The sequence below is a fragment of the Brassica rapa genome, chromosome A03 (genome assembly GCF_000309985.2).
Source record: "Brassica rapa cultivar Chiifu-401-42 chromosome A03, CAAS_Brap_v3.01, whole genome shotgun sequence".
Taxonomy (NCBI): domain Eukaryota; kingdom Viridiplantae; phylum Streptophyta; class Magnoliopsida; order Brassicales; family Brassicaceae; genus Brassica; species Brassica rapa.
In genome coordinates, this window is record NC_024797.2 from 3217015 (window position 1) to 3240210 (window position 23196).

The 23196-nt window shown below is 32.7% G+C and overlaps 5 protein-coding genes across 6 annotated transcripts; 3 read left to right on the top strand and 2 right to left on the bottom strand.

The window, feature by feature from the left end:
* The first annotated feature begins 487 nt into the window (after nucleotides 1-487).
* LOC103856202 (auxin efflux carrier component 5-like) lies at nucleotides 488-3280 on the top strand. The gene is made up of 5 exons (XM_009133299.3): nucleotides 488-1678; nucleotides 2132-2217; nucleotides 2311-2468; nucleotides 2867-2943; nucleotides 3031-3280. The coding sequence occupies exons 1-5, from the start codon at nucleotides 1026-1028 to the stop codon at nucleotides 3101-3103; spliced, it is 1047 nt and encodes a 348-aa protein (XP_009131547.2). The 5' UTR covers nucleotides 488-1025; the 3' UTR covers nucleotides 3104-3280.
* Nucleotides 3281-3545: 265 nt separating this feature from the next.
* On the top strand, nucleotides 3546-5138 carry LOC103856204. Its single transcript, XM_009133301.3, has 3 exons — nucleotides 3546-4183; nucleotides 4263-4500; nucleotides 4610-5138. Exons 1-3 carry the CDS (start codon nucleotides 3830-3832, stop codon nucleotides 4774-4776), a joined length of 759 nt encoding a protein of 252 aa, XP_009131549.1. The 5' UTR covers nucleotides 3546-3829; the 3' UTR covers nucleotides 4777-5138.
* On the bottom strand, nucleotides 4991-9275 carry LOC103856203 (transcription repressor KAN1). The gene is made up of 6 exons (XM_009133300.3): nucleotides 8190-9275; nucleotides 7998-8074; nucleotides 7129-7174; nucleotides 6186-6309; nucleotides 5553-5664; nucleotides 4991-5455 (listed from the first exon to the last, which is right to left on the bottom strand). The coding sequence occupies exons 1-6, from the start codon at nucleotides 8887-8889 to the stop codon at nucleotides 5354-5356; spliced, it is 1161 nt and encodes a 386-aa protein (XP_009131548.2). The 5' UTR covers nucleotides 8890-9275; the 3' UTR covers nucleotides 4991-5353.
* A 313-nt stretch (nucleotides 9276-9588) lies between these two features.
* LOC103856206 (serine carboxypeptidase-like 7) lies at nucleotides 9589-21399 on the top strand. 2 transcript variants are annotated; one of them, XM_009133302.2, is made up of 13 exons: nucleotides 9589-18758; nucleotides 18861-19006; nucleotides 19083-19159; nucleotides 19248-19370; nucleotides 19519-19621; nucleotides 19716-19753; nucleotides 19839-19940; nucleotides 20008-20094; nucleotides 20241-20360; nucleotides 20451-20522; nucleotides 20599-20717; nucleotides 20800-20959; nucleotides 21033-21399. In XM_009133302.2, exons 1-13 carry the CDS (start codon nucleotides 18637-18639, stop codon nucleotides 21111-21113), a joined length of 1350 nt encoding a protein of 449 aa, XP_009131550.1. In that variant the 5' UTR covers nucleotides 9589-18636; the 3' UTR covers nucleotides 21114-21399. The 2 variants fall into 2 exon arrangements, with proteins under 2 accessions (XP_009131550.1, XP_009131551.1); XM_009133303.2 differs by having other exon boundaries at nucleotides 20451-20516.
* Nucleotides 21185-23139, bottom strand: LOC103856205 (dnAJ-like protein slr0093). Its single transcript, XM_018657629.2, has 7 exons — nucleotides 22867-23139; nucleotides 22501-22578; nucleotides 22294-22369; nucleotides 21916-21989; nucleotides 21731-21804; nucleotides 21568-21617; nucleotides 21185-21483 (listed from the first exon to the last, which is right to left on the bottom strand). Exons 1-6 carry the CDS (start codon nucleotides 22897-22899, stop codon nucleotides 21572-21574), a joined length of 381 nt encoding a protein of 126 aa, XP_018513145.1. The 5' UTR covers nucleotides 22900-23139; the 3' UTR covers nucleotides 21185-21483; nucleotides 21568-21571.
* Nucleotides 23140-23196: the final 57 nt, after the last annotated feature.

Consider the following 23196-nt stretch of genomic DNA (forward strand, 5'->3'; position numbering starts at 1 on the left):
TCACATCTGGTTGTATAGTTATGCAAGTCTATATTCATAACAGTTCTAACTTCTAACAAGTCACCATTTAAGGCTAAATCTACCATTTAAATATTTTCGATTTTCATGAACTAAAACAAATTGTGTAAACTGAATATCCTCCAAATCCTCCAAAACACGCAGTTTTGATAGATCCTGCCATTTATTCGAGAGTAAGGCCTTCCACACTAAACTCCATTGATATATCATGACGTAGAAAACAAATAAATGATCACGCGCTTTAGAATGCATTTCATTTTCCCAAAATAAAGCTGTGTAATCATAGGGTCTAATTATATTTCACTAGTCGCATTATCAGTCTCCTAATAAGTAAGAACCATCAAACAAACGTGTGAATATTGGGAGAGGCACGATCTCACATTCCCAAGTGCGACTTTGTGGCTCAAGCTACAACCTCATTATGTATTTTTTTCTGCGACGTTATCATCAAGTACATTTATCAATATAGTCAAATATTGAAAGACATGTTAACGTCATACAAAAATTAAATACCAAACTCAATAACAATTGGAATAGAATCATATCCCATGCATGGCCCGGTCTGGTCAATTATATTGATAATGATAACTTTCGTTTCTCTCTATTAAACTAGTAGCTATTATAATTGACAAAAAAAAAACTAAAAGCTATTATCTTATTAAACTAATAACTAGTATTATCTTAAAGTAAATCTTGCAATTATTTTATAGGAATTGTTCCATATATGAAGTATACATACTTAACCATATAAACAAAAGGAAACTTACTATTGTTATACCAAAAATCTTGCTTTTGTTTCAATAATATTATTCTTCATGCATGGATATCTAATATATATATAATTTTTTTTTCATTTGTTAAAAACAACAATCGTATCTATAAATATGAACATGTTGGTTATGTCTTACCACATTCACTAGCTACAAAAGAACTTAACAAGCTTCAGTGACTTTCCCGTTGCTTAAACCAAACTGTGTATTATATATAACATTTTTTTTAGTAAAACCATGATAAGTGGGGGAGATGTTTACAAGGTCATCGAAGCAATGGTTCCACTCTATGTTGCCCTAATCTCAGGCTATGGTTCGGTGAAATGGTGGAACATCTTCACTCGTGATCAATGTGATGCCATAAACCAGCTCGTTTACTATTTCACCCTACCACTTTTCACCATCGAGTTCACGGCTCATGTCGACCCATTCAACATGAATTACCGGTTCATTGCAGCAGATGTTCTCTCTAAGATCATCATAATTGCGGTCTTAGCGTTTTGGGCCAAATATAGCAGCAAAGGAAGTTATTGTTGGTACATTACAAGTTTCTCTCTATGCACTCTTACTAACTCTCTTGTCGTGGGTGTGCCATTGGGAAAGGCGATGTACGGACAAGAGGCTGTTGATCTCGTGGTTCAATCATCGGTGTTTCAAGGAATCGTGTGGCTCACACTCTTGTTGTTTGTCTTAGAGCTTAGAAGAGCCGGCTTTAGTAGTAATAATAATGTAGATGACATCAATATCGAAGGTGGTAGAAAGGAAACCGTGGTTGTGAGAGAGGAGAAGTCGTTCCTTGAGGTCATGTCCGTCGTGTGGTTGAAGCTTGCAACGAATCCGAATTGCTATTCTTGTATCCTTGGAATCGCATGGGCTTTTATATCTAACAGGTAAAAAAAATCTTTAATATATATATTAGCTTTATGAAATATGTTTTAACAAAGCTTTAAGTATGGGTGATCAGGAGACACTAAGCTCAATTTCTAACATCTAAGCAATCGTTTAAACGGACCGAAAAATCTAAAATTTGAAGTTTAGATCATCAAAAATACTTTTCGGTGTAGCGCCTTACACTCTATGATAAATGGTGTTGTAACACAGTTGATTATCGTATTTACGTTAGCCTTTTCAAGTTATAGTGTCCTTAGAAATTTTAACAAGGTAACATAAACACAAACGTACATGCAAAGAAACAATCATGTCCGGCCAGAATATAGTCTTAACTAAACAGGTGTTGTAAACAATGGGATTAGGGTTTTGATTATTAGTATGTATAATAGTAACAATATGATCAACATGATCTGTAACAAAGACTTTAATATTTTACTTATTGATTGAAATAGATGGCATTTTGAGATGCCGGGCATAATAGAGGGATCGATTCTTATAATGTCAAAAGCAGGAACAGGAACTGCCATGTTCAATATGGGTACGTTTTTTTATGTTTTATTACCTACCTATGTATATATTACATAACCATATGGAACTAGTAATTAGCATACATATGTATATATATGCGCAGGGATATTCATGGCACTTCAAGACAAGTTGATAGTATGTGGAACAAGCTTGACTGCGATAGGGATGGTCTTGAAATTTATTGCCGGACCCGCCGCCATGGCCATTGGTTCAATCGCGGTTGGCCTCCACGGAAATGTCCTCCGCGTCGCCATCATTCAGGTCATTATCCATTTCTTGTATTTTTGTTCCGGTTTGTCTGATCAAGTTTTCGTTTCTTGTTCTGTTTATAAGCTAAACATACAAAGCAAAGGAAAATAAAATGTTCAGTCTGATACAGTTATATTTTAGTTTAATCTTGTTCTAAATAACGTACGTTGGATATGTGTATAGTCTGATAGATTAAGCAGCATACATATATGTTGATTAGCATATACCGAATCAATTTGGAAAACTGCAATACACCAAATCATTCCTTTCACCCACTAGCTAGATAGGAGACAAACTTAATGCTTTTTCATTTTTTTTGTCATCATCTTTTTCACTTTTCAGAAGATACAAAACTTAATTCGTTTGAGTTTAGTGATAAATTAGTAAATTACTTATGTATGTAATTACAGGCTGCTTTGCCACAATCAATCACTTCGTTTATTTTTGCTAAGGAATACGGATTACATGCAGATGTTCTAAGCACAGCGTAAGTCTAAATTAGAAAACCAAATAGTATAATTTTATATTTTTGTGATTATATATAATTCAGTTAATTGTGTGATCATAAATGTAGGGTGATATTTGGGATGTTGGTCTCTTTACCAGTGCTCGTCGCCTACTATGCAGCTTTGGAGTTTATTCATTAATTAAAGTAAAATGTCAGTTATATATCAATGATATATCACCTAATTATATGTGTTTTTTTCTTTCAAGGGAATTTTGAAGTATATTTGAGGTATGGAAAACACCATGAATCAATCTGACTAATTAATGTTGAAAACATATATCTATAGTTTTAATGTATAAGGTTTGTTTTCCCGGAAGTATGTAGTAGTAATTTAATATTTCAGATTCGGATATGAGTTTTGTATTTCTTTTGCCGGCAAATGATATGAAGTTTATTATATGTTTAAAATGCTTTGAACAAAGAATAAAAAGACCATTATGTTTTGAAGTAAAGAAAGCTAGTATGAATAATACTCGAACTAATATAATAAATGGGCTTAGCATAAGGCCCAACGAGCTACATGTTTGTTGTAATCCGATTCGCCTTTTGTTTCTATTGGGGAAATTAAACCCGTACGAAACAAGCAACAAACGGTTGAGTTGGCGCGGCAAAAAAAAGCCGCACAGCAAATGGACCTTAACAGAAAGAGAATGAGCTACTCGCGTGTTAAAAGCGCGTTGATTAGACGCTCTTGGCCACGTTGGTGCTTGCATGCTACACCTACACGTGGGCGTGGCCGATATCTTCTAACGAAAAAAACTAAACAGCTGTTCTGTTATGTTCCCATCTTACGTCCGCCATTATCTGTTACCACCCCCAAGTTTTTTCCTTCTTGATCCAAATCCTAAATCAACAGTCTGAGAAAATGTCGCAAGATCACGTCGAAACAGAGAAGAAATCATACGCTAAAGCCGATGATGTCGGAGAAGTCGTCGTGAACGGAGGGACGATGAATGGTCATCACAAAACGGACTATGTGGAAGTTAAGGAGGAGGATGATTCGGAGAGCCTCCACTCGTTGCTTTGGATCACGATCCGTTCGATTCTGTTTCCGGATCCGAAAACAAGGGATGCCTCGTCGTCTTCTCTGCTTCAACGAATAAGAAACTCTCTCTCCGAGAATGGTCCAAAACTTCGAGAAGCTTCTCGGAAAACGTCACGCGACATTCTCCAATGGACTCGTCGTGGCAGCCCGCTTCGTGCACTGCTTGTCATCACTGTAATTGATGATCACTGACTCTTCTCATGCTAAAGTTTGGTACTTTATTGGAATAGTCAAACTTCTTGTTTTGTTGCAGATAGGAACAATAGTGATTCTTACGGCATTAGCTTTGGTTGTATTCACGCTCTTCTTTGTAGCTGCAACAGTAAACGCAATCATAATCTCTCTTTTGGTTTCACTTGCTGTTGCTGGTGGCTTCTTGTCTCTCTTTTTTCTCTCCTTGTCCCCTACTTACATCGGAGCCTTATCCGTTGCTGCGTTCGTCATCTCTACTGTTACAGTTTCAGCTGTTGTTTCCATCTTATTTGCCTCAGGTTTATATTACTCTGTTCTGGTTCTGTTTTGGACTCTTGAAATGAAATATTCCAAGTTGCTTTCTTTTCTTTTATTTACTGATAGAATATAATTGAATGTGTTTAACAGGTTGGATTGGGTTTTTCTATCTTGTGTGGTTGGGAGCAAAAGGAAGCCTGCGCTTGGTGAAGCAATTGATGAGATTAGCCTATTCAGGTAACAGTTTCAGTCTTCATCAAGACAAAGATCGAGAGGTAGTAACCATCGAATCATCCAGTGAGAATCCTTCTCTTTAGCCTTTTTTTTAATTACAAGTGTCTACAGAGTTTGTAGATAAACCCCTAGTTTTGGTCAAGCGTGTTTGTTAATGAAAGTTTATATAAATTGTTCATTCACTGAGCTTGTTGTGAAGAAGCTGATTACAGAAGAATCATTGTAATCATTTGCATTCGGATGTGTATGCATATATTTTGTTTCATTTAATTAAGGAATGCTGCGTATACAACCCTCTAAACCACGAAGAGGCTTTCACTTCAAGAAAAAAATCGTCCAAACTTTGTGTGTAACTTATGATCACGCCAATTATATAACTTATGATCACACCACATCAACCTCGGGAAAATCAATAAACCCCGGAAAACCAAAAAAGAAAAAAAAATCATACATTGATCATGCACTTTATAATTAACATCAATGGAACTTGAGAAGAAAAGCCTAAAAAAGCATGTCTTTCTCCAAAAATCAACACTCTTGAGCGTCTTGGCTCTCTCTATGTGATCTTCAACTTTTCCGCTGACAAATTCATCGTCACAGCGGTATAACTATAACTGCAGTCTGCATACATGTTCCGGGTATATATATTGGTCAAGAAAGTCATTTCTCGTGCCAATCGGGTCTTCCTAATGTGAACTCCAAACTTGGATTGTTACAACTAAGATCTCCACACCTCTTTCCTTGATCGTTTGACCTTTGGTCCTGCGAAATTAACTTTAATTAGGTTTTTTTTTTCAAACTAAGAAAAACAATAACTATATATGTATATGCATGGTTATATGAGAACTGTTATTAGAACCTGATTTTGAAGGAGGGAGGTTTTTTGATGGTGAGAGATCATTGATGTTGATGAAGTTCTGATCACCGTATCTATGTCGCTTGCGCAGTTGTTACTTAATGGCCATGTCTCTCTGTTGTATGTTTAAAGAACAACAAAGTATAATGAAATCAACAATCTTATCCATGCATAAGTTGAAAATGAAAAATGGTAAACCATTTAACTCGATAGTTGGTGATTTATACTAGAAAAATGGTAGTCACAAATAACGTATTTTGCATGTTACTATTGATCCCACAAACTTCATGTCATAAATGTGAACAGTTTTTTTTATTATATAACAAGTATACCAAATGATTTTAAAAACTACAAACCCTAAATCCTATACAATTTCATCTCACTGAAACCAAAAGCACCATTTTCACTGGTTCAATTAAAAATTTAAAACAAACAAAAAACCTGAAAATATCATCCAATCTATTTTTGTTGGGATAACTAAATATTTTTTATTTAACTTGGTTGGAGTAGGATTACTTAGGTAAAGGGAACCTAAACCCTATATAACTACGCAATCTCACTTAAATTCTAACGTATCGTGCGTTTGATACATGTATATACTTGTATGTAATAAGATTATAACACGTATAAACGTACCCTGAAGAGTTACTCCAACGAGGTTGTGTGGAAGGGAAGTCAATTTCTTGATGATGAGGAGAAGTATCGTCAGATTGTGCCCTTTCATTCGCGTTTATACCCATTTCTTCTTCTCCTGACCCATCTGAAAAATTAATTATAACTTTTTATCATATTTCATCTCAACTATTTTACCCTTTAAGGGTTCTTGTTTAAAATAAAACAAGGGTCAATTATTGTAAGCTTTTGGTAAAAGACAGTGCAGTGAACATATTGCTTTCCTTTAAATGTTTTCCAGCTTTTGGCTTGACTAAAATCAATGTTTCAAACCTTGGAAATTGTGCCAAATAAGAGATTAAAAATGAAATATGTTTGTGTGTACAACGAAAAAAAAAAAATCCATATGAATATTTAAAAACAGATCTTTATTTCAGTGTACTAGTCATATTTGATTTACTAGCTTTTTTGGGCAAAGATTTAGTAGTTTAGTATGTAGTCATTTGATAGATTTTTTCCGTTTTATTAAAGAAGATCACTATTAAAGATGATTTTTTGTTTGGTTTGCTTTGAACCTTGATCAGTTAAACTTAGGGTTTCAATCATAAGAAAGAAAGATAAAGCCTTGAGCTTGACCAATTATTAGCATTTTTTAATTGGGAAAAGGAAATAGTAAAAATATTGGAACTAACTAGTAAAAATACTAGAAATGCTTCTTCTAAGTTTAAATAATATACGAATCAAATATTCAAATTATAGCTTGAAATTTTATTTTATTTATTTTGATCAATAAATTAGTATAGTAACTATATACTGAACCTAAAATCTGCTTAAATATTATTGGCGAAATAAGCTTTATTGTATATTTTTCTATCTTTTTAGCATATATAAAGCTGAAAAGTATTAGAAAGAAATGTGAATATGCATAAGTACATATGTGTAAAGTCAGGTTCGGAATAATACGTACCTGATGAAGCAGCAGGCTTGTTAGTGGTCTTAACAGTTCGATACATCTGCAAGAAAAAATAAGAGTAAAAGGCATTACAGCTCAAAAACTAAGGAATAAATCAATAAATCTAATTAAGGATACCATAAAAAAACAAGTGTATTATTTTGAATATACTTATGATACAGCTGACGAATCTGGAGACATATATGCAGACACATATGAACTTTATACAAATGTGTGGTTTTCTGGGTATGTCTTGGGACTAGTGTTGTACATTGAATTATTTATTTATGATTTTAAGACCACGAGGTTGATGTCTGAAAGATTGTATTATTATCATTGAGTAATGATGACTACTTTTGTCCCCTCTTCCTATTTTATTTTAAAATTAGAATTATGATTAAAAGAAATTCTATCATCTCAGTTCTCTTAAAGCTATACCTACACTCTCTCTCTCTTTTCTCCCTTTAAATTCATTACTGATTCAATTTCTTGGCAATTGTGCCATCTCTTCAGAAAATGACTAAACTTTGAAGCAAAGACAAAACAAGAAAACAAAACTAAGACATTAGAGTTTCAGCACAAGCTTTGGATACTTCAACACTATTCACTGCTATGATGGCATATATGTACACAAATATCTAGTTTCTTGATTAAGCTGTTTTTGTGCAACGGAAATGAGAAGAGAGAGAGAGAGAGGGACATGATGGTGATGAAAACAATGAATTTCCCTAATTAGAGAATCTTAATAATTGGTAATGAACTAACTTGACTAGACTCATACTAGGGGAAAGGAACCAATAAGAATATGAGAGAAAAAACCTAAATTCATAAACAACGTTTGGTTCTCTCATTTGTATTAACACGGAAGTGGAGTGTAGATCTACCTGCAAATGGCTCTTCACATGAGCTAAAGTTAAGTCTTTTACATCCATGAGCTCAAGAACTGACTTTGGAGTTGCTCCTATATATATTCAAAACAACAATAACAAGAATTTTGTTTCACATTTTTAGAATATATATTAAATTAAAAAGGGAAAGAGCTTAAGAATGTGATTATGATGTAAATGCGTGTGTACTTTCATGTCCGCCTAGAAGCTCAACGGCGTGAACAAACCGTGCGTGGAGGCTACTCGTCCAACGCATCCTCGGAGCTCTCATGCTCCGCTTTGTCGGCATCTTAGGCAAGAATCTTGATCTGACCATCCCATGATGGTGATGATTATGATGATGAGGATAAGAAGAATCTGAAGATCCAACGGCTCCATAGTGATTATGATGATGCATAGGAACACCTTTTAGCCTAGGGGAAGATTGGAACGATCGGTAAGCGTTGTTATAGCCGGAAGATGAGTTTAAGATTGAGAAGTCTCCTCCAAGAGAAGGCAAAGAAGAAGGAGAGGCTTGTTGGTGAAAAGGGAATGAACGGTTGTGATAGACCGGGATGCCTCTAATCGGACGGTGGATATTATTAATCTCGGATTCATCAACCCTTTGATGAAGACTTCCACCACTAAGGATGTGGTTGTTATAGAGGTTCCTTCTATCAGGACAATGGAGGATTCTTGTGCTTGGATTCGAACTAGGGTTGTTATGATGAGATAAGGAGAGTTCAAAGTTTGATGATCTGTTGTTGTCGGTTTGGGATGATCTTCTTGAAAGTTCTTTGGAAGACTCGTTGTGATGAGTATCTGGGAGACTTATGTTGAGAGATAGATCAGGGAGAGTTGTAGTCGTGTTTGATGTTGGTTTCTCTAGAAAAACTCCTTCCATGGACATGATTAAGCAACCTTTTAAGAACCTCTCTTGCTATTCCTTCTGCTACTGATGATGATGATGATGATGATGGGTGATTACTTGTATTTCTTTCTCTTGAGGGTTTTGCTTCTGAATTTAAAATTATTTTTCTAAGGGAAAAATAAAAGAGATTCTTTGAGCAAAGAAGTCAAAAGGGTGTCTGAAAGATTTGGATTTTTTCTCTATATCTCAAAAGGAAATGAGAAAGTGAGGGGAGATGAAGTTAAAGAAGAGCTTTGAAGAGGACTAAGAAGGAAGAGAAGAGAGAAAAGTTGAGTAATAATAATCTTCTTCCAGAAACAAACATGCTCAGAGTAAGACGCAGAGAGAGATAGAAAAAGAAGGAGAAGAGAGAGAGAGAGATAGGTATGTGTGTTGTGAATCAAACGCAGAAGAGAAAAAAGGAATAAAACAAAATTCAGGAAAAATAAAATAAGTAAGAAAGAGAGATATAGTGTGTGCGTATGTACATGTGTGTATGTATGAGATGGAAAACGATAGTTGAGAAAGGGTAATATTGTAATTCGTTGTATTCCAAATAGTGCAAGTTTTTATTTTATTTTGGGATGATATCTTAAATTTGTCATTTTAACCTTTCTTTCACCGAGCAAACTACCAATATAAATATTTTACAACTACATTGATTGATTCAGCTAAAATAACTAGCAAGTCATTAGTATTTTATTATTGAGTATTGACACTTTAGTTTTTACAGCTAAAATAACTGAACTACTATTGACAAATAATTTGTTTATATAATAGATGGAAATTTGATGTAAATTAGTACGTTATAATTGATATCCTTTTCATAGATAAAACATAATGATATGTGTTTGGGGCTTGTTTCTTTATACAGATTCTATAAACATATCGAACAAAAAGATAGATTAACAAACCTTATCATTTTGAGTACTAAATCAGAAACCCATTGGAATATAAAATAATACATGTTCACAGATTATGATGAAGAATAATACTAATTAAAATGTTGGAGAAGAGTACAAGAGGAGAAAGAATAAAGGGTCGCTCTCTTCTGTCCTATCTAAATCTTTAGTCAAAGCAAAAGCCAAAGTTAAATAAATAAATAAATAATAAGAGAAAATAACAAAAACAAAACATATAAAATACATAAATAAAAATCGGATGCTCTGATTTTGGTACCCCGGAGACGACGGGATTCATACGTTGAGAGAGAAAGAAACCCTCTGACTCTTTTTGTTTTATTTTCTCCCCCACTCTCTTCGCTTCTCACTTCACTCTCTATTTAGATTTTATATATTTGTTTAATTTCTTTTATATGATTTTGGAATCAAACAATTCAAGTTCCTGACCGTAGATTGTTCAACTATACCTAAAGAGATAACTCTACATTAAATATCAGTACGTTCTTGAGTTTATGAATAGCTCGTAAAGACATAAATATTTAGTTCGTAGAGATGTAGACTACAAAATCAACCGGTCACTTGTTTGACCATTTTGTGAAGTCTATTATAGGGCTAAATCAGACTGATCTGTCACATTAGACACTTAATTTAAATATATATAGCAGATTTATATTACCAAATCTTGAGATTGTTTGTGTAGTTTTTTATTTCATAAACTTTGACTTGTTTATTTCAATGACATATTGTTATTTTCTCCCACTTTTGATTTGGATTATATATTATATACTTTGTGATGTGGCTTCCGAATGTAGAGAAAAAAGTTATGTCTTACAAAAAGTACCTTTTTCTTCAAATGAACTCATATATGTGCATGATACACATTATACATTCGTCTGTACAATACAATATACAAGTTTTTCCGTGTGTATATGACCATACAAGATGTGTCATATACTTAGCGGCATTTCTATTATTGTAACGCATAATTGTTTTAGATATTATCATACATAAGAATATTAGGCAGAAAGTATATTTTGTTTGTTTCCTTGAGTAAGCAAAAACAAGTAAACTCTAAAGAACCCAAATATTTGCTTCTAATTCCCTTTTTCATTCTCCCAAATATTCTTTCTCAATTAAATAAACTCTATATTTTTCATTGAGTTGTCTCCTCAGAAAATAAGTCACATGGCCATCAATATTAGGTATTTGTTTATTTATTGATCTTTTTATTATTATTTATTGATCGTAGAGGTAATTAAAAGCCCGAAATTGTTATAAAAATAAATTATGAATTATATAACACTCCATTTGGTTCAAAATATTACATATTTTAGTTTTCCCCACATATTAATAAAACATATTAAATTTTAATATTAAATGTATAATATTTTTGTAACTATATATTTCTCATCATTCTAAACCAATAAAAATCCTGTACAATTTTTTTTTTGAATTTTACAATCAATTATTATTAGTTGACAAAAATACATTGAAAATATAAAAATAAATATTTTTGAAACAAAACTTTTTTTAAAAAAATATGCAATTTTATGAAATAGAGGGAGTATGTTAATTACATTTTCTCTATATTAAATAATATAATGTTCAAGTTTTTTGCATTAAAATTGAGAAATCATTTATTTTGTTTTATTTTTTTATTGAAATATATTACTCCCTCAGTTTCTGAATAAGTGTCACTTTGACATTTTTTTCAGAAATTAAAAAAAATGGCTGAAATATATGTAAGTTGTTATTAATTACACCTTTCTGATCAATAATATTTGAGATGAATAAAATTATTTAAAAAATCAGTGCAGTTTGTAATCAATTTTCAGCTGAAAGTAAATATAATTTGCATTGGAATTGTAAAGTGACATTTTTTGTGTAACAACAAAAAATATTAGAATTACACTCAGTGGCGGATCCAGAAATTTTTTGGATCGGGGGCACAAATATTTAAAATAATATATATAATTTAATAACATATTTTTATAAAGATTAAATAATATGTATGATTAAAATAAACTACCAAAAGTAAGTTCAAAGTATATAGTACATTTAAATTGGTATCCTATAGCATACATAAAGTATAACTAAACACAAATCTTAAAAGATTTTGGATTTTAATATTTATTTTTAAAATTATTTTAGTTGTTTTGTATTGTTTAAATGTTTTTATCCAAGGGTGTTAATTAAATTTACTAGTAGTGTAAATTAGTGTAAATATATAAAATGAGTTAGATTAGTTGTTGAAACAAAATAGAAAGGAAATAGTTGGTTGAAAAAAGCAAACAAAAAATCTATATAAACGTGGTAACAAAGTAATACACGAAGAGATGACATCCATACATTACGTCTAATACTCGATGGAATGAGAAAATAAAATTGAAAGAAAAAAGAAAGAAAAGGTAAAAAAAATAGACGTACAACGGAAGAATCAAACTGTCGCTCTAAAATTTAATGGGGGCACTATAAGCAACTGAGCAAATTAAGTGATAATGTTTAGGCTGGAAACAAATATTATCTAGAATTAATCGGGGGCACGTGACCCCGTAGTCATTAACGTGCATCCGCCCCTGATTACACTTATTATGAAACAGATGAAGTATTTGTTTCAGAAAAAAAAAAATCAATAGCTAAGCATTTAATCATTACTGACAAAAAAGGTTAAGCAACTGTAAAATACTAAACAATCACAAAATGTAAAAAGACATTTAATTTTGCACTAAATGTTGAAAGCATCAGGAATAAAAAAATAGGAAAATGATTTGAAATAATATGTAGAGATTATTATTTAATCTTATAATATATATATCTGTTAAAAAAGTTTGTGCGGTATATGTTTGTAGAGTTTAGACGTATTTTGAGTCTTTTTAAAAGTAGTGCATGCTGTGAGTTAGATAAATATAGCCTTAGCTATTTTTTTTTTTCCTTTTTTTTGGGAAGATGTCAATTTTATAATTCTGAATTGGTTTTCTTAAAGCCTACGGCTACAGTAAATTTGTTTTATACTGTATTTAGCATATAAATTTGAATTCAGTAATAATAATTTGAATTTTATTCCAAACTATAAATATATGTTTAGTTTTCTGAACGAGCTAGTTTTCTGTTTTTTCAACCCTAGGCTCATCCAAGAGATTATCATTAGATCAGTCACTAACACTATATGTTAACTGATCCATTAATTACTATATTGGGAACTAAACCTTTTTAGGTTTAGTTTATTAGAGGAACATTGAAACTAGAGATTTCTCAAAAAAAAACATTGAAAGTTTGAAACTAGAGAGTAACGAAGGTTGATATTTCGCTTAGCTATTAACGTATGATTGGATTCTGTGCCCCATTAATTTCTCGAAGAAGATATATTAGCTTTCCTTTTGCTCGTATGTTTTATTCTTTCCTTTATCAAATTCGCAATGGCTAGAAAAGTTCAAAAATGAACGGGTGATAATATATTCATGGACCTGAACTTACGTCGGTGAGTGAGATCCAATGCGACAAGTAATTAAACTGCTAATGCTGTTTTTATTTTTAACTTCCTCATTTACGTACGAAATAAAAGAACTTACTAGTAGTTGTATTTTATAATTTTTATTCATAGATCTAAAATAAATTATCACTGCACGCATTAAATGGATCCAACAGAACGTGAGGTTCCATATTGTCTAAATTAATAGTTTACACCTTTTTGGAATATATCGGAGAATGAAAGTCTCCGTTGATTCTACCAATCCGTTGACGTTCATATCTCTTTGTCATATTTTCTAATTAATACTATCCATTATTTAATTATTATATTTTTGATACTTACTTTGTATTTATAAATATGCATCTTGTCTTCAAACATACTCTCCCATTTTCAATTTTATTTTGAAAATTCCTTGATTAATGTTTTACAAATCAATAATAACTGAATCTTCTCAACACTAAGGAATTCGGAGAAGAATTTAACAATAACAATCAAACTAATAACAATACACAAAATATAAACATAAGAATAAGAAAACATATTGACACATGCAATATGGTTATCTACCTGTACAAATCAGACAATGATTTTTTTTTGGACTACTATGATATTTATTTGGTAGGTATAGATCTGAAATTTAATACGCATTTTGATTCCATACTGAATTATGGTTGTTCAAATCGAATTAAAAATAAATGAGTGTGTTTAGTTCTTAACACAAAAAAGAGTGTGTGTTTACTGTTTAGTGAAGATTATTCAAGTAGGGCAAAAGGCAAGACCCATAGCTGCCTAACAACCAGCTGTCGTCCTCTGTCTATTATGTTGAATATTAATTTAACTGTTTAATGGACCCTCATGTTTTTTGCATTATGTTACCATTATGGAAAAACTGTCCTATACATTAGAGAAAAATAAATTTTGGACTAAAAATAAATTTATTTTCTCACTTTTCTCATTGAAAGATCAAAAGAAATGTTGGTTAAAGAATATAAGAGAAGTAGTCGATCCCAGAGGAGCGCCTTGCAAAAGTGTTTTCTTGTGTATCATCTAAAATTTCTGGTAAACATATAACATAATCATGATCATACAACATCAATATAATATATTGTATCATACATTAGTGTTATTTAAAATCCCATTTATGACCAGTTTAAACTTTTTATATTATTCAAAATTGAATGGAAAATCGATATGATTGAGTATGTTATCTGATTGTAGTATAAGTTCCTTTCCTACTAACGACGTTTGTATAAAAAAACAAGAATAAAAAAGGAAAATGCGAAGAATGTTGGTTTCACATCCTAAACAATGTAGTATATAATTTTCTTCCTTTTTGGGTCAATTTTTTTTTTTTATATTAGACTAATTTGATGAAAAGCATGGTGATAACTTTTTGGTCTTGTGAGTCAAGCTTTTCCAACAAAAAAAAAATCATTTAAAAACTGGGCATTAACTATTTTTGGTATTTATATGCGAATAGCCCAACATGATTTGTTCATCATTGACTCACTAACAACGATGTATAATATGCTTTTCTCGCCCCTTTTTTTTCTTTCCCTTCACATTCACCGTGCAAAAATATGCCTCTCAATTCTCAAGTTGGAGAATAAAGCTTAAAATCTTCCATATTTATGTTTAAAACACCCAAAAACTACTTTTAAGCTTTACGTATTTTGAAATATAATCGTAGGGTTACATTGGACCCACTGTTTTATGTTATGCAAATAGCAAAATTTCTAGAGTTGTGAATTAAATTATTTAATTCCATTCCATCTCAAAATAATGAAACAAGAGAAAGGTTGACATTACTATCCCCTTTTAGATTTTGTAAAGTTATAGCAAAGAAGCCAATATTTATTTCCTATCACATAATGAATTTGCACGGCTAACTAGCTAGGTGAAAAACAGTAAAGATGTACACTCAAAATTTAAAAGAAAAAGCGATGTGGTACTATTTCGGAAATACATAAGAATATTTGTAATTACAAAATAATTTTACCAAAAACTATCATAATTTGGAGTGTAAAAGGTAAGAACACTAGCTAGTAATCAATCCACCACTAATGCGCCACATCATTTTGTAAGGTACCAATGAAAAAATAACGAAAATTAATTGGGCATATATATAACAAGATGCAAGAAAATAGAAACATAAGTTAAAAGAAAATCATTGGAACTACACTCCAATAAATAACTTATACCTGCGTTTATATAACATACTGATCACACTAGTGCTAGTTTGGTTATGAGAGAAACTGAAACAAAAATTTAATTGATCAACTCCTTTTAAAAAAAGAACTCTAATTGATAAACTTTTTGGGGATAATCCTTGTTATATATTTTGTGTTTGGCTTAAAATCCGATACTCTATACCAATTTTTTTCTCTTCCACAAGAGTATATTTATAGGGTATAAAAGATGGGGCCTAAAGGAATTGGCAAATTGTACCGAAGATTGGCGAAGAATGAGATGTGGCATGAAGGTGTTGTAGTTGTCTCATTAACCAACAACAGTCACAGAGAGAGAGAGATGTGATGTCCACTGTTCATTAAGGGGGTCCATATCTTTATATTGGTTGAATATATATCATGTAACGTCAAATTCTCTATGTCTATATATTGTTATTATGATTAATCAATAAAGTTAGAATATTATGAGGGTGAAAGAGCACACAACACCAAAGAATGTACTGTGACACCCACCAACGTCTCGTAACTATAATACATATTCTGTACTTACCACACCGACTAGGTTACAAACCATACCGTCCAGGTTTAACTTATTCTTGTCTCTTAATTTGATATTTCTTTGTAACCTCTTGTCTTTGATTTCTTAATTTTGAATTCAGGTTTGAATATATGTTATTGTTAGACATCGACCGATAGCCATCAAGAAACCTAATGAATGACTATTATGACGGTAATGATATAAAACAGAAAATCTGAAAGAAAGTTATATAGGTTTTTTTTTTTTGTAAAACAAAGTTATATAGGTTGTAAAGACTAACTGTTCCATTGGGTATACAGCTTTAAAACCTGCAAGATCATCAAACCTTTGTGAATGGTTAGAAGATTTACTTCTCAGTATTCATCATAGTTATTATTCTCTTTTTTTGTCAAAATATAGTTATTATCTTCTGCAACAACACCAATGAAGATTTGAATTTACAAATAGTCATGAGCTTTTGATATGCTATCCCCCAAATTCCTCGCGACCAAAACTTAGCTCTAGACAAGTGTTTCATGGTTTTCTACTAGCAATTTCAATCCAAAAAATGAAAACTCTATCTAGTATCTATAGAACCCATCACATCTACGTTGATATGGATTTTCTAAGTAGGTTTGAAATCTAAATGAGCTTTTTTCGCAAGATGTTAGAGAGAGGGCACTAAAGTGTAGGAACATCTCAAATTCCAATATGAAAAGTCAGCATAAACGGTTCAAAAAGCTTAATTAATTGATGTAAGTTTAAGGTTGAGAGTGAGAGAGAATGAGAAAGGAAGAAAGAAGAAAGAGAGAGAAAGGAAGAAAAGGAGCAATAAATGCGAAGAGACAGAAGGGCACAGAACTATTCTGCCCATTGCAGAAAAGATAGTCTGATGTGAGAGGTGATGAAATCATTTTGTAATCGATTGCTTTATGATTGCTCCTTTCATTTTTTTATTTTATTTAATTTTCTTTTTAAATAGGGAGCGACCATTTAGTGGATTGGAATTTGGTTTTTCTCTAAAGCTGATAAAAAGTAGAAGAGAAAAAGTATATATTCAATAGGTAAAGTGCTTTTCCCAGAAGTTTTTTTACCCCCTATGTGTTCTCTCACATATACTAATACTTTTCTGACAAATTAAAATAAGTATAAAAGGTAAAGTCAAGGGAAGAAAAAGCAAAAGTAAAAGAAAAAAAGCTGCAAGATGATGAAGTTATGATGACTCAATGATAATCGAGTGCATGCATTGCATTGTCATAGTTACTATGATATGCACAACACATATCATAGTAACTTTTTACTCACTTTTGCTGGCTCCCTTATTTAAACCCTTAAAGCATTTACTCCTTTCTTCAAAAGCCCGACGAGTTCACTTCACAAAGTTTCTACCAAACATATGTGATATTCAAACTAGATGTGTGTGTGTATATATATTACATGCACGCGCAGGTCAAGCTTATCATGTAAATATAATGTATCCTTTTGTTTTATCATGTCTGGGTATAGATTTTTAGTACTATACCAAATAGGCTGTTATAGCTAATATCCAATCAAAGCTAATATTTTGATTCTAATTTCATTACTGGCTTGACGAAGCTTTATTCATAGTTCCTTGAACACATGTTTTTTTTTCCTTTTGAAAATGAAGACAAACTGAACCCTTGTGTAGTTTCTGAAGATGAATAATACTAAGTTGAAGCTAAATACGAAAAAATAGTATATCGAAATTTCAAGAAAATGATTCCAAGTATTAGAATCTGATGAACGTTAAGTTCCAGGCCGGTCCAACAATACTAAAATTTATCATATGGGCTATTTTCTAAGTATATATCACTTGGTCATAATGGGCCATTTTTATGGCTAATAGTACCCTTTTAGTTGGGAAACATAACAAGACGATGACGTCATAATGGGCAATCTTGACAGTTAACTTCGCGCCACGAGTAAATCCCGAAAAGGTTTCAGGTGTACTTTGTCGCATTGGATCAAAGACCGCTACTAAGTCAAAGTCTCGTGTTTGAAGGATACACTAGCTTCAGACCAAAGAGTGTCTCTTCTCCAGTTCTTCATCATATCTTTCTTCTTCTCCACCAGAAAAGGTTTTAGAGTCCTCTGTTCTAAACCCTAGTTTCTTCTTCAGCTTCTTCCCCGAAGCTGTTATTCGGATGCAAATTTGCTTCCTCTATTTTGCGCCGTACTCGTTAATCAAATAGTCCCATAAACAAAACATTTGATCATTTGAATTTTCTTGTCACTGGTTAATGATAAAGAAAAAATTTTGGGGAATTTTTTTTTAAAATGTATTTTGCAGTTTACTTAATATATATGAAAATATAATTAATTCTATACAAAGTTAAGAAATGGATCATCTGAATTTTTTTTTTTTTTGATCATCTGAATTTTAACTCGTATTTGTTTAAGTTTCGTAAAATCTCATGATCAGTCCTATATCTAAACATATAAAATTAGTTGTTGTATTGTGACTACCATAAAGTGGTAGGTAGCGGTATAGTTTTTTGTCAACTAAAAGATGCGCTGACCTTTTAACTGACAAAAACTATACGTGTAAAGAATACTAGAGGTGTGTAGACAACTGGCTAATTTCATTTGTTAAAAAACAAACCAGTAGCCAGTCAATCGTGACTTAGCTTAACGAGAGACTAGAAGGAAATGGCCAAGAAGTTGCTTCTCCTTCTTTTACTTATTATCTTGAGTTCACATGCAAATTGTGGCTCTATTGTCAAGTTTCTTCCTGGTTTTGAAGGTCCTCTTCCTTTCCAGCTTGAGACCGGGTTTGTCATTTGTGTCTTTTTCATTTAATCTTCATGTGTTTTTGTGTTAAAAGAGTGAGACCAAAGCCATATAGTTAGATCTGCACTGTTGTGATTAATCAGGTATATTGGAGTTGGTGACGAAGAGCAGGTGCAATTGTTTTACTATTTCATCAAGTCTGAGAAGAATCCAAAAGAAGATCCCCTTCTTATTTGGTTAACTGGGGGACCTGGCTGCTCTTCTATCACTGGTCTTCTTTTTGAGAACGGTAGAAATATAAAAACTCTATCCAATGATCTAAAGGAAGTCAAATGTGGTTTGAATTGACACCAAAAATAAAACAGGGCCTGTGACATTTAAGGTTGAGGATTACAATGGAGGTACACCCACCTTGCTTTCTACTACATATTCATGGACAAAGGTAACACTAACAATTTTTTTTTGTTATGTAGCTCATTTTAATAGTCATGATGCTTGGTTGATAAGGTATTCTGGATCATTGCTTGTAGGTTGCGAACATAATATTTTTGGACCAGCCTGTTGGGAGTGGCTTCTCCTATGCAACAACTCAAATTCTTGATACCCCTAGTGACTCGGGAGAAGCTAAAAGGATCCATGAATTTATTCGCAAGGTAAAAAATAAGAGGACGAACTTAAGTATCTTATAAGTTCTATGACTTTTAAAGAGCACTAGTTAAATTATCTCTTTCCTAATCAATGGTGCAACAACAGTCTGTTGAAGCATTCATCTTTTCTTTTCTTTTCTTTACTGTTGTACAGTGGTTAAGTGAGCATAAAGAGTTTATCTCAAATCCTTTTTATGTGAGTGGAGATTCATATTCTGGTAAGATTATTCCGGCCATGGTTCAAGAAATCTCCAAAGGTATGTGTGTGTGCGTGCTTCATCTTCTTCTTTTCTCTCTCTTTAGATGTTTCATTTTTGTAACAAACTCTACATGATGATGACAACGATGCAGGAAATGATCTTGGGTTTAAGCCTCAAATAAATCTTGAGGTTGTACTTGGCTGCTTTTCATGTTAACTATATATAACTTGTCCAATAAACATTAACAAAAAAAAAAATTTCTCTCAACAAATAGGGTTTTGTAATAGGAAACCCTGTAACAGATACTGAATTTGAGCATAACCAACGCATTCCATTCGCACATGGGATGGCACTAATCTCTGATGAACTCTACGAGGTACGTAACATATCACATGCATGGAGTTAGATAACAAGCAACCTATACAAAACTCTTTTGTTTGCAGTCGTTGAAGAGAAGTTGCAAAGGAAATTATGATAATATAGATCCACACAACACAGAATGCTTGAAACATTTCGACGAGTTCTTGAAGGTACACACTAATCATAATAGTTGTACCCTTATCTATAGTGTTTAAGTGTTCGCCAATATCATTTGGTACAAAAGCATAGTAAAAGATAGTATATACATTATAGTTTGTGGAGTTATTATACATTTTTGGGGGGTTTACATTTGCAGTGTATATCTAGAATAAACTTTGCTAATATTCTAATACCACGGTGCGATCAAGCCTTGTCTCCAAGAAGATACATTCTCCTTCCAAACACTTCGGCTCCGTCTACTGATGATGATTGCTATGTAAGCAATCCATCTTCTTTCTATTCGTCTATGCTATGCTTCTGTAACCATTCAGTGTAACGCAAGAAATGCGTTTGCACCCACTCGTAGGAATATACAGATTTACTATCTTCCCTCTGGGCTAATGACGAGAGCGTGCGGGAAGCACTTCATGTGGTAAAGGTGTATACGAGTTTTGGTTTTATAATGCTAAATAAACCATGTCTAACAAAAAACAAGTTTGAATATATGATTCCAGGGAAGTATAGACAAATGGGTACGGTGTTCTTCTGGTAAGCCATACGATTCCGACATCAAAAGCAGCGTACCATACCATATGAATAATAGCATTAAAGGATACCGATCTCTCATCTTCAGGTTAGATTAACGTTTGTATGCAAATTAGCTTCAAGAGTTTATAGGAAAGTCTTATGGTACTTTTGTTTGGTTGAATATATAGCGGTGATCATGACTTAATGGCGCCTTTCATTTCAACGCAAGCGTGGATAAGGTCTCTTAACTATTCAATTGTTGAGAAGTGGAGGCCATGGATGATACACAATCAAGTTGCTGGATACACTCAAACTTATGCCAATAAGATGACATATGCTACTGTCAAAGCAAGTCTTTTTTTTTCTTCTTTCTCCATTGATCTTAGTATGAATCTAAATTCTAATAAAATGTGATATACAGGGAGGTGGGCATACACCAGAGTATAAACCAAAGGAAAGCTTTATCATGTTTCAGAGATGGATTAGTGGTCAACCTCTATAATACATAAAGTATGTATCAGGTCTCAGAGATATATATGCTTCAAGTCATTGATTTTATTAATGTCTGAAGTCTGAAAAACCATTGAGTGATGAGAGTAGTGGTACAAGACCTGATCAATCATCACAGGTCTGTAAATGTATGTATCAAAACCAGAGACCATATACGCTTCTCTAATTCTACATCGATTCAGAAACAATACATCTAATTATCTAAATTAAGCATTTTCAATACATCATCGATGCCTTGATGCTTCGAGCTGTGGCTCCAGTTTTGTACAGCACAAATACAACCGTATTAAAAAAACTGACGGGAAAGGGTTTGAGAATCTTGACACAGTTTTTACATCTCTCCTCTAACTTCTGCTTTTATCCTGTGAAGATAATGAGAGTTATTTTGGTGATTCAGAAATGGATCCAAGTAGCAAGAAGAGATACAAAATAAAAAGAAAACCAACCTTGCTAGTCTGTTGTTGTTTTGTTGGTGGTCTCAGACAATTGATGTGTCCTGCAGCCAAAAGTTTTGGCGATGAGAGCAAGCTAACTATGTAATAACACAAGCTTTATGATATGATATATGAGAATTTGAAACATAAAATGAAAAGCTGGAGAGGTTACTACCATAGTGACGAGGATTGGCTGATGCCGAGTCCGTTGCAAGTGAGTATCATTCCCTTAAATCTGGCAAGATATTCCTGTGTAGAGAAAAACATTGGGCAAAATCTCAATAAAAAAAAAATCAACAAAAACTAAATACCATGTTCTTTTTTTTTTCTTTTCAAATGTAAAGAGAACATGTTACACACCCGTAAAGTATACTTGTGGATCTCATAGATACCGGTTAAGTCATACTCAAAACGTGCATCAGGGTCCATCAGCACTGCCCAAAAGAGAAAGAAGAAGCTGTTTAACTTTACCAAATCAATTGATTCAAGACACTACAATAGAGAGATCACATTGTTCACTATCATAATATCAAGTGACCACAGACCAAAAAAATAATGGTTGCAAGCGAGAACCTTAAGAGAAACAGAGAGCTGAGGATTGCAACTATATAGAGTTTTGTATCAACACCTAAACAGAAGCATAAAGGTCAAGGAGCTAAATTGGATAAAGCCTTCAGCTTTAGTAATGTCTATCTGCTTTTCTAGATGCATAAGAACCGAATATGCAAAAGACTTTACCGTTATAAGCATCGTTTATCTCTATAAATTTTTCTGCCGCTGCAGTATCGCCTTTGTGCTTATCAGGATGCCACTTCTGTAAAATGGAACCACAACAACAAAAAAGCATCTTTCTTTCAATCTAGAAACACTCTGAAACTCAACTTCAAAGCAACAAGGACATTTCAACAGATATTAAACAAAGGGGTTGTTGAGTTGTTGACTAACCAAAGCAAGCTTCCGATAATTGAGTCTGATCAGTTCCTCAGTTGCATCGTAATCAACTTCTAGAATCTTATAGTAATCCTTCAAACACAAAAACAAAAGTCATAAGTTCCCATATCAAAATGGAAGAAGAAGAATACATGAAAACATAATCATTTTCCAGAATGTCAAAAGTGAAAAGGTAGACAACTTTAACAAACAAGAATCTAAAAAGACACCAACAATACTTGAAATCTAAACAAGTTATACTTCAACGAAACATCAGTATCAGATCTTTAGGTTTCCACTAACATCAAAACCAGACATTATCTAAACCAGATTTATCTCATAAGCCAACGTAATCTCCGGATTTTCCAAGGAATATTTTACCTTAGGGGGAGGAGACTTATCATTGTCTTCCATCTGACACAGACACAAACAGAGGAGGAATCTCCTCGCACCTCATCAAAATGAAACACCCAAAACGCTAAAAGTGAAAAGGAGATTGAAAGTGTTTTCCTTTTTTTGTTTCAACAAAAATCAAAAACGAAACTTTTTTTTTTTCTGAGAAAATGGGAAAGTTGAATCGAATCTTGTGGGTTTGCTTGTGTTGTGTGGGGAATTTGAGGAATGAAGGAAAGGTTTTGGATTCTCTTTTAAAAAAAAGTTTTCGAATCTCTTTTTAGGATATTTTGGATTTGTGACGAGGCCACCGGCCAA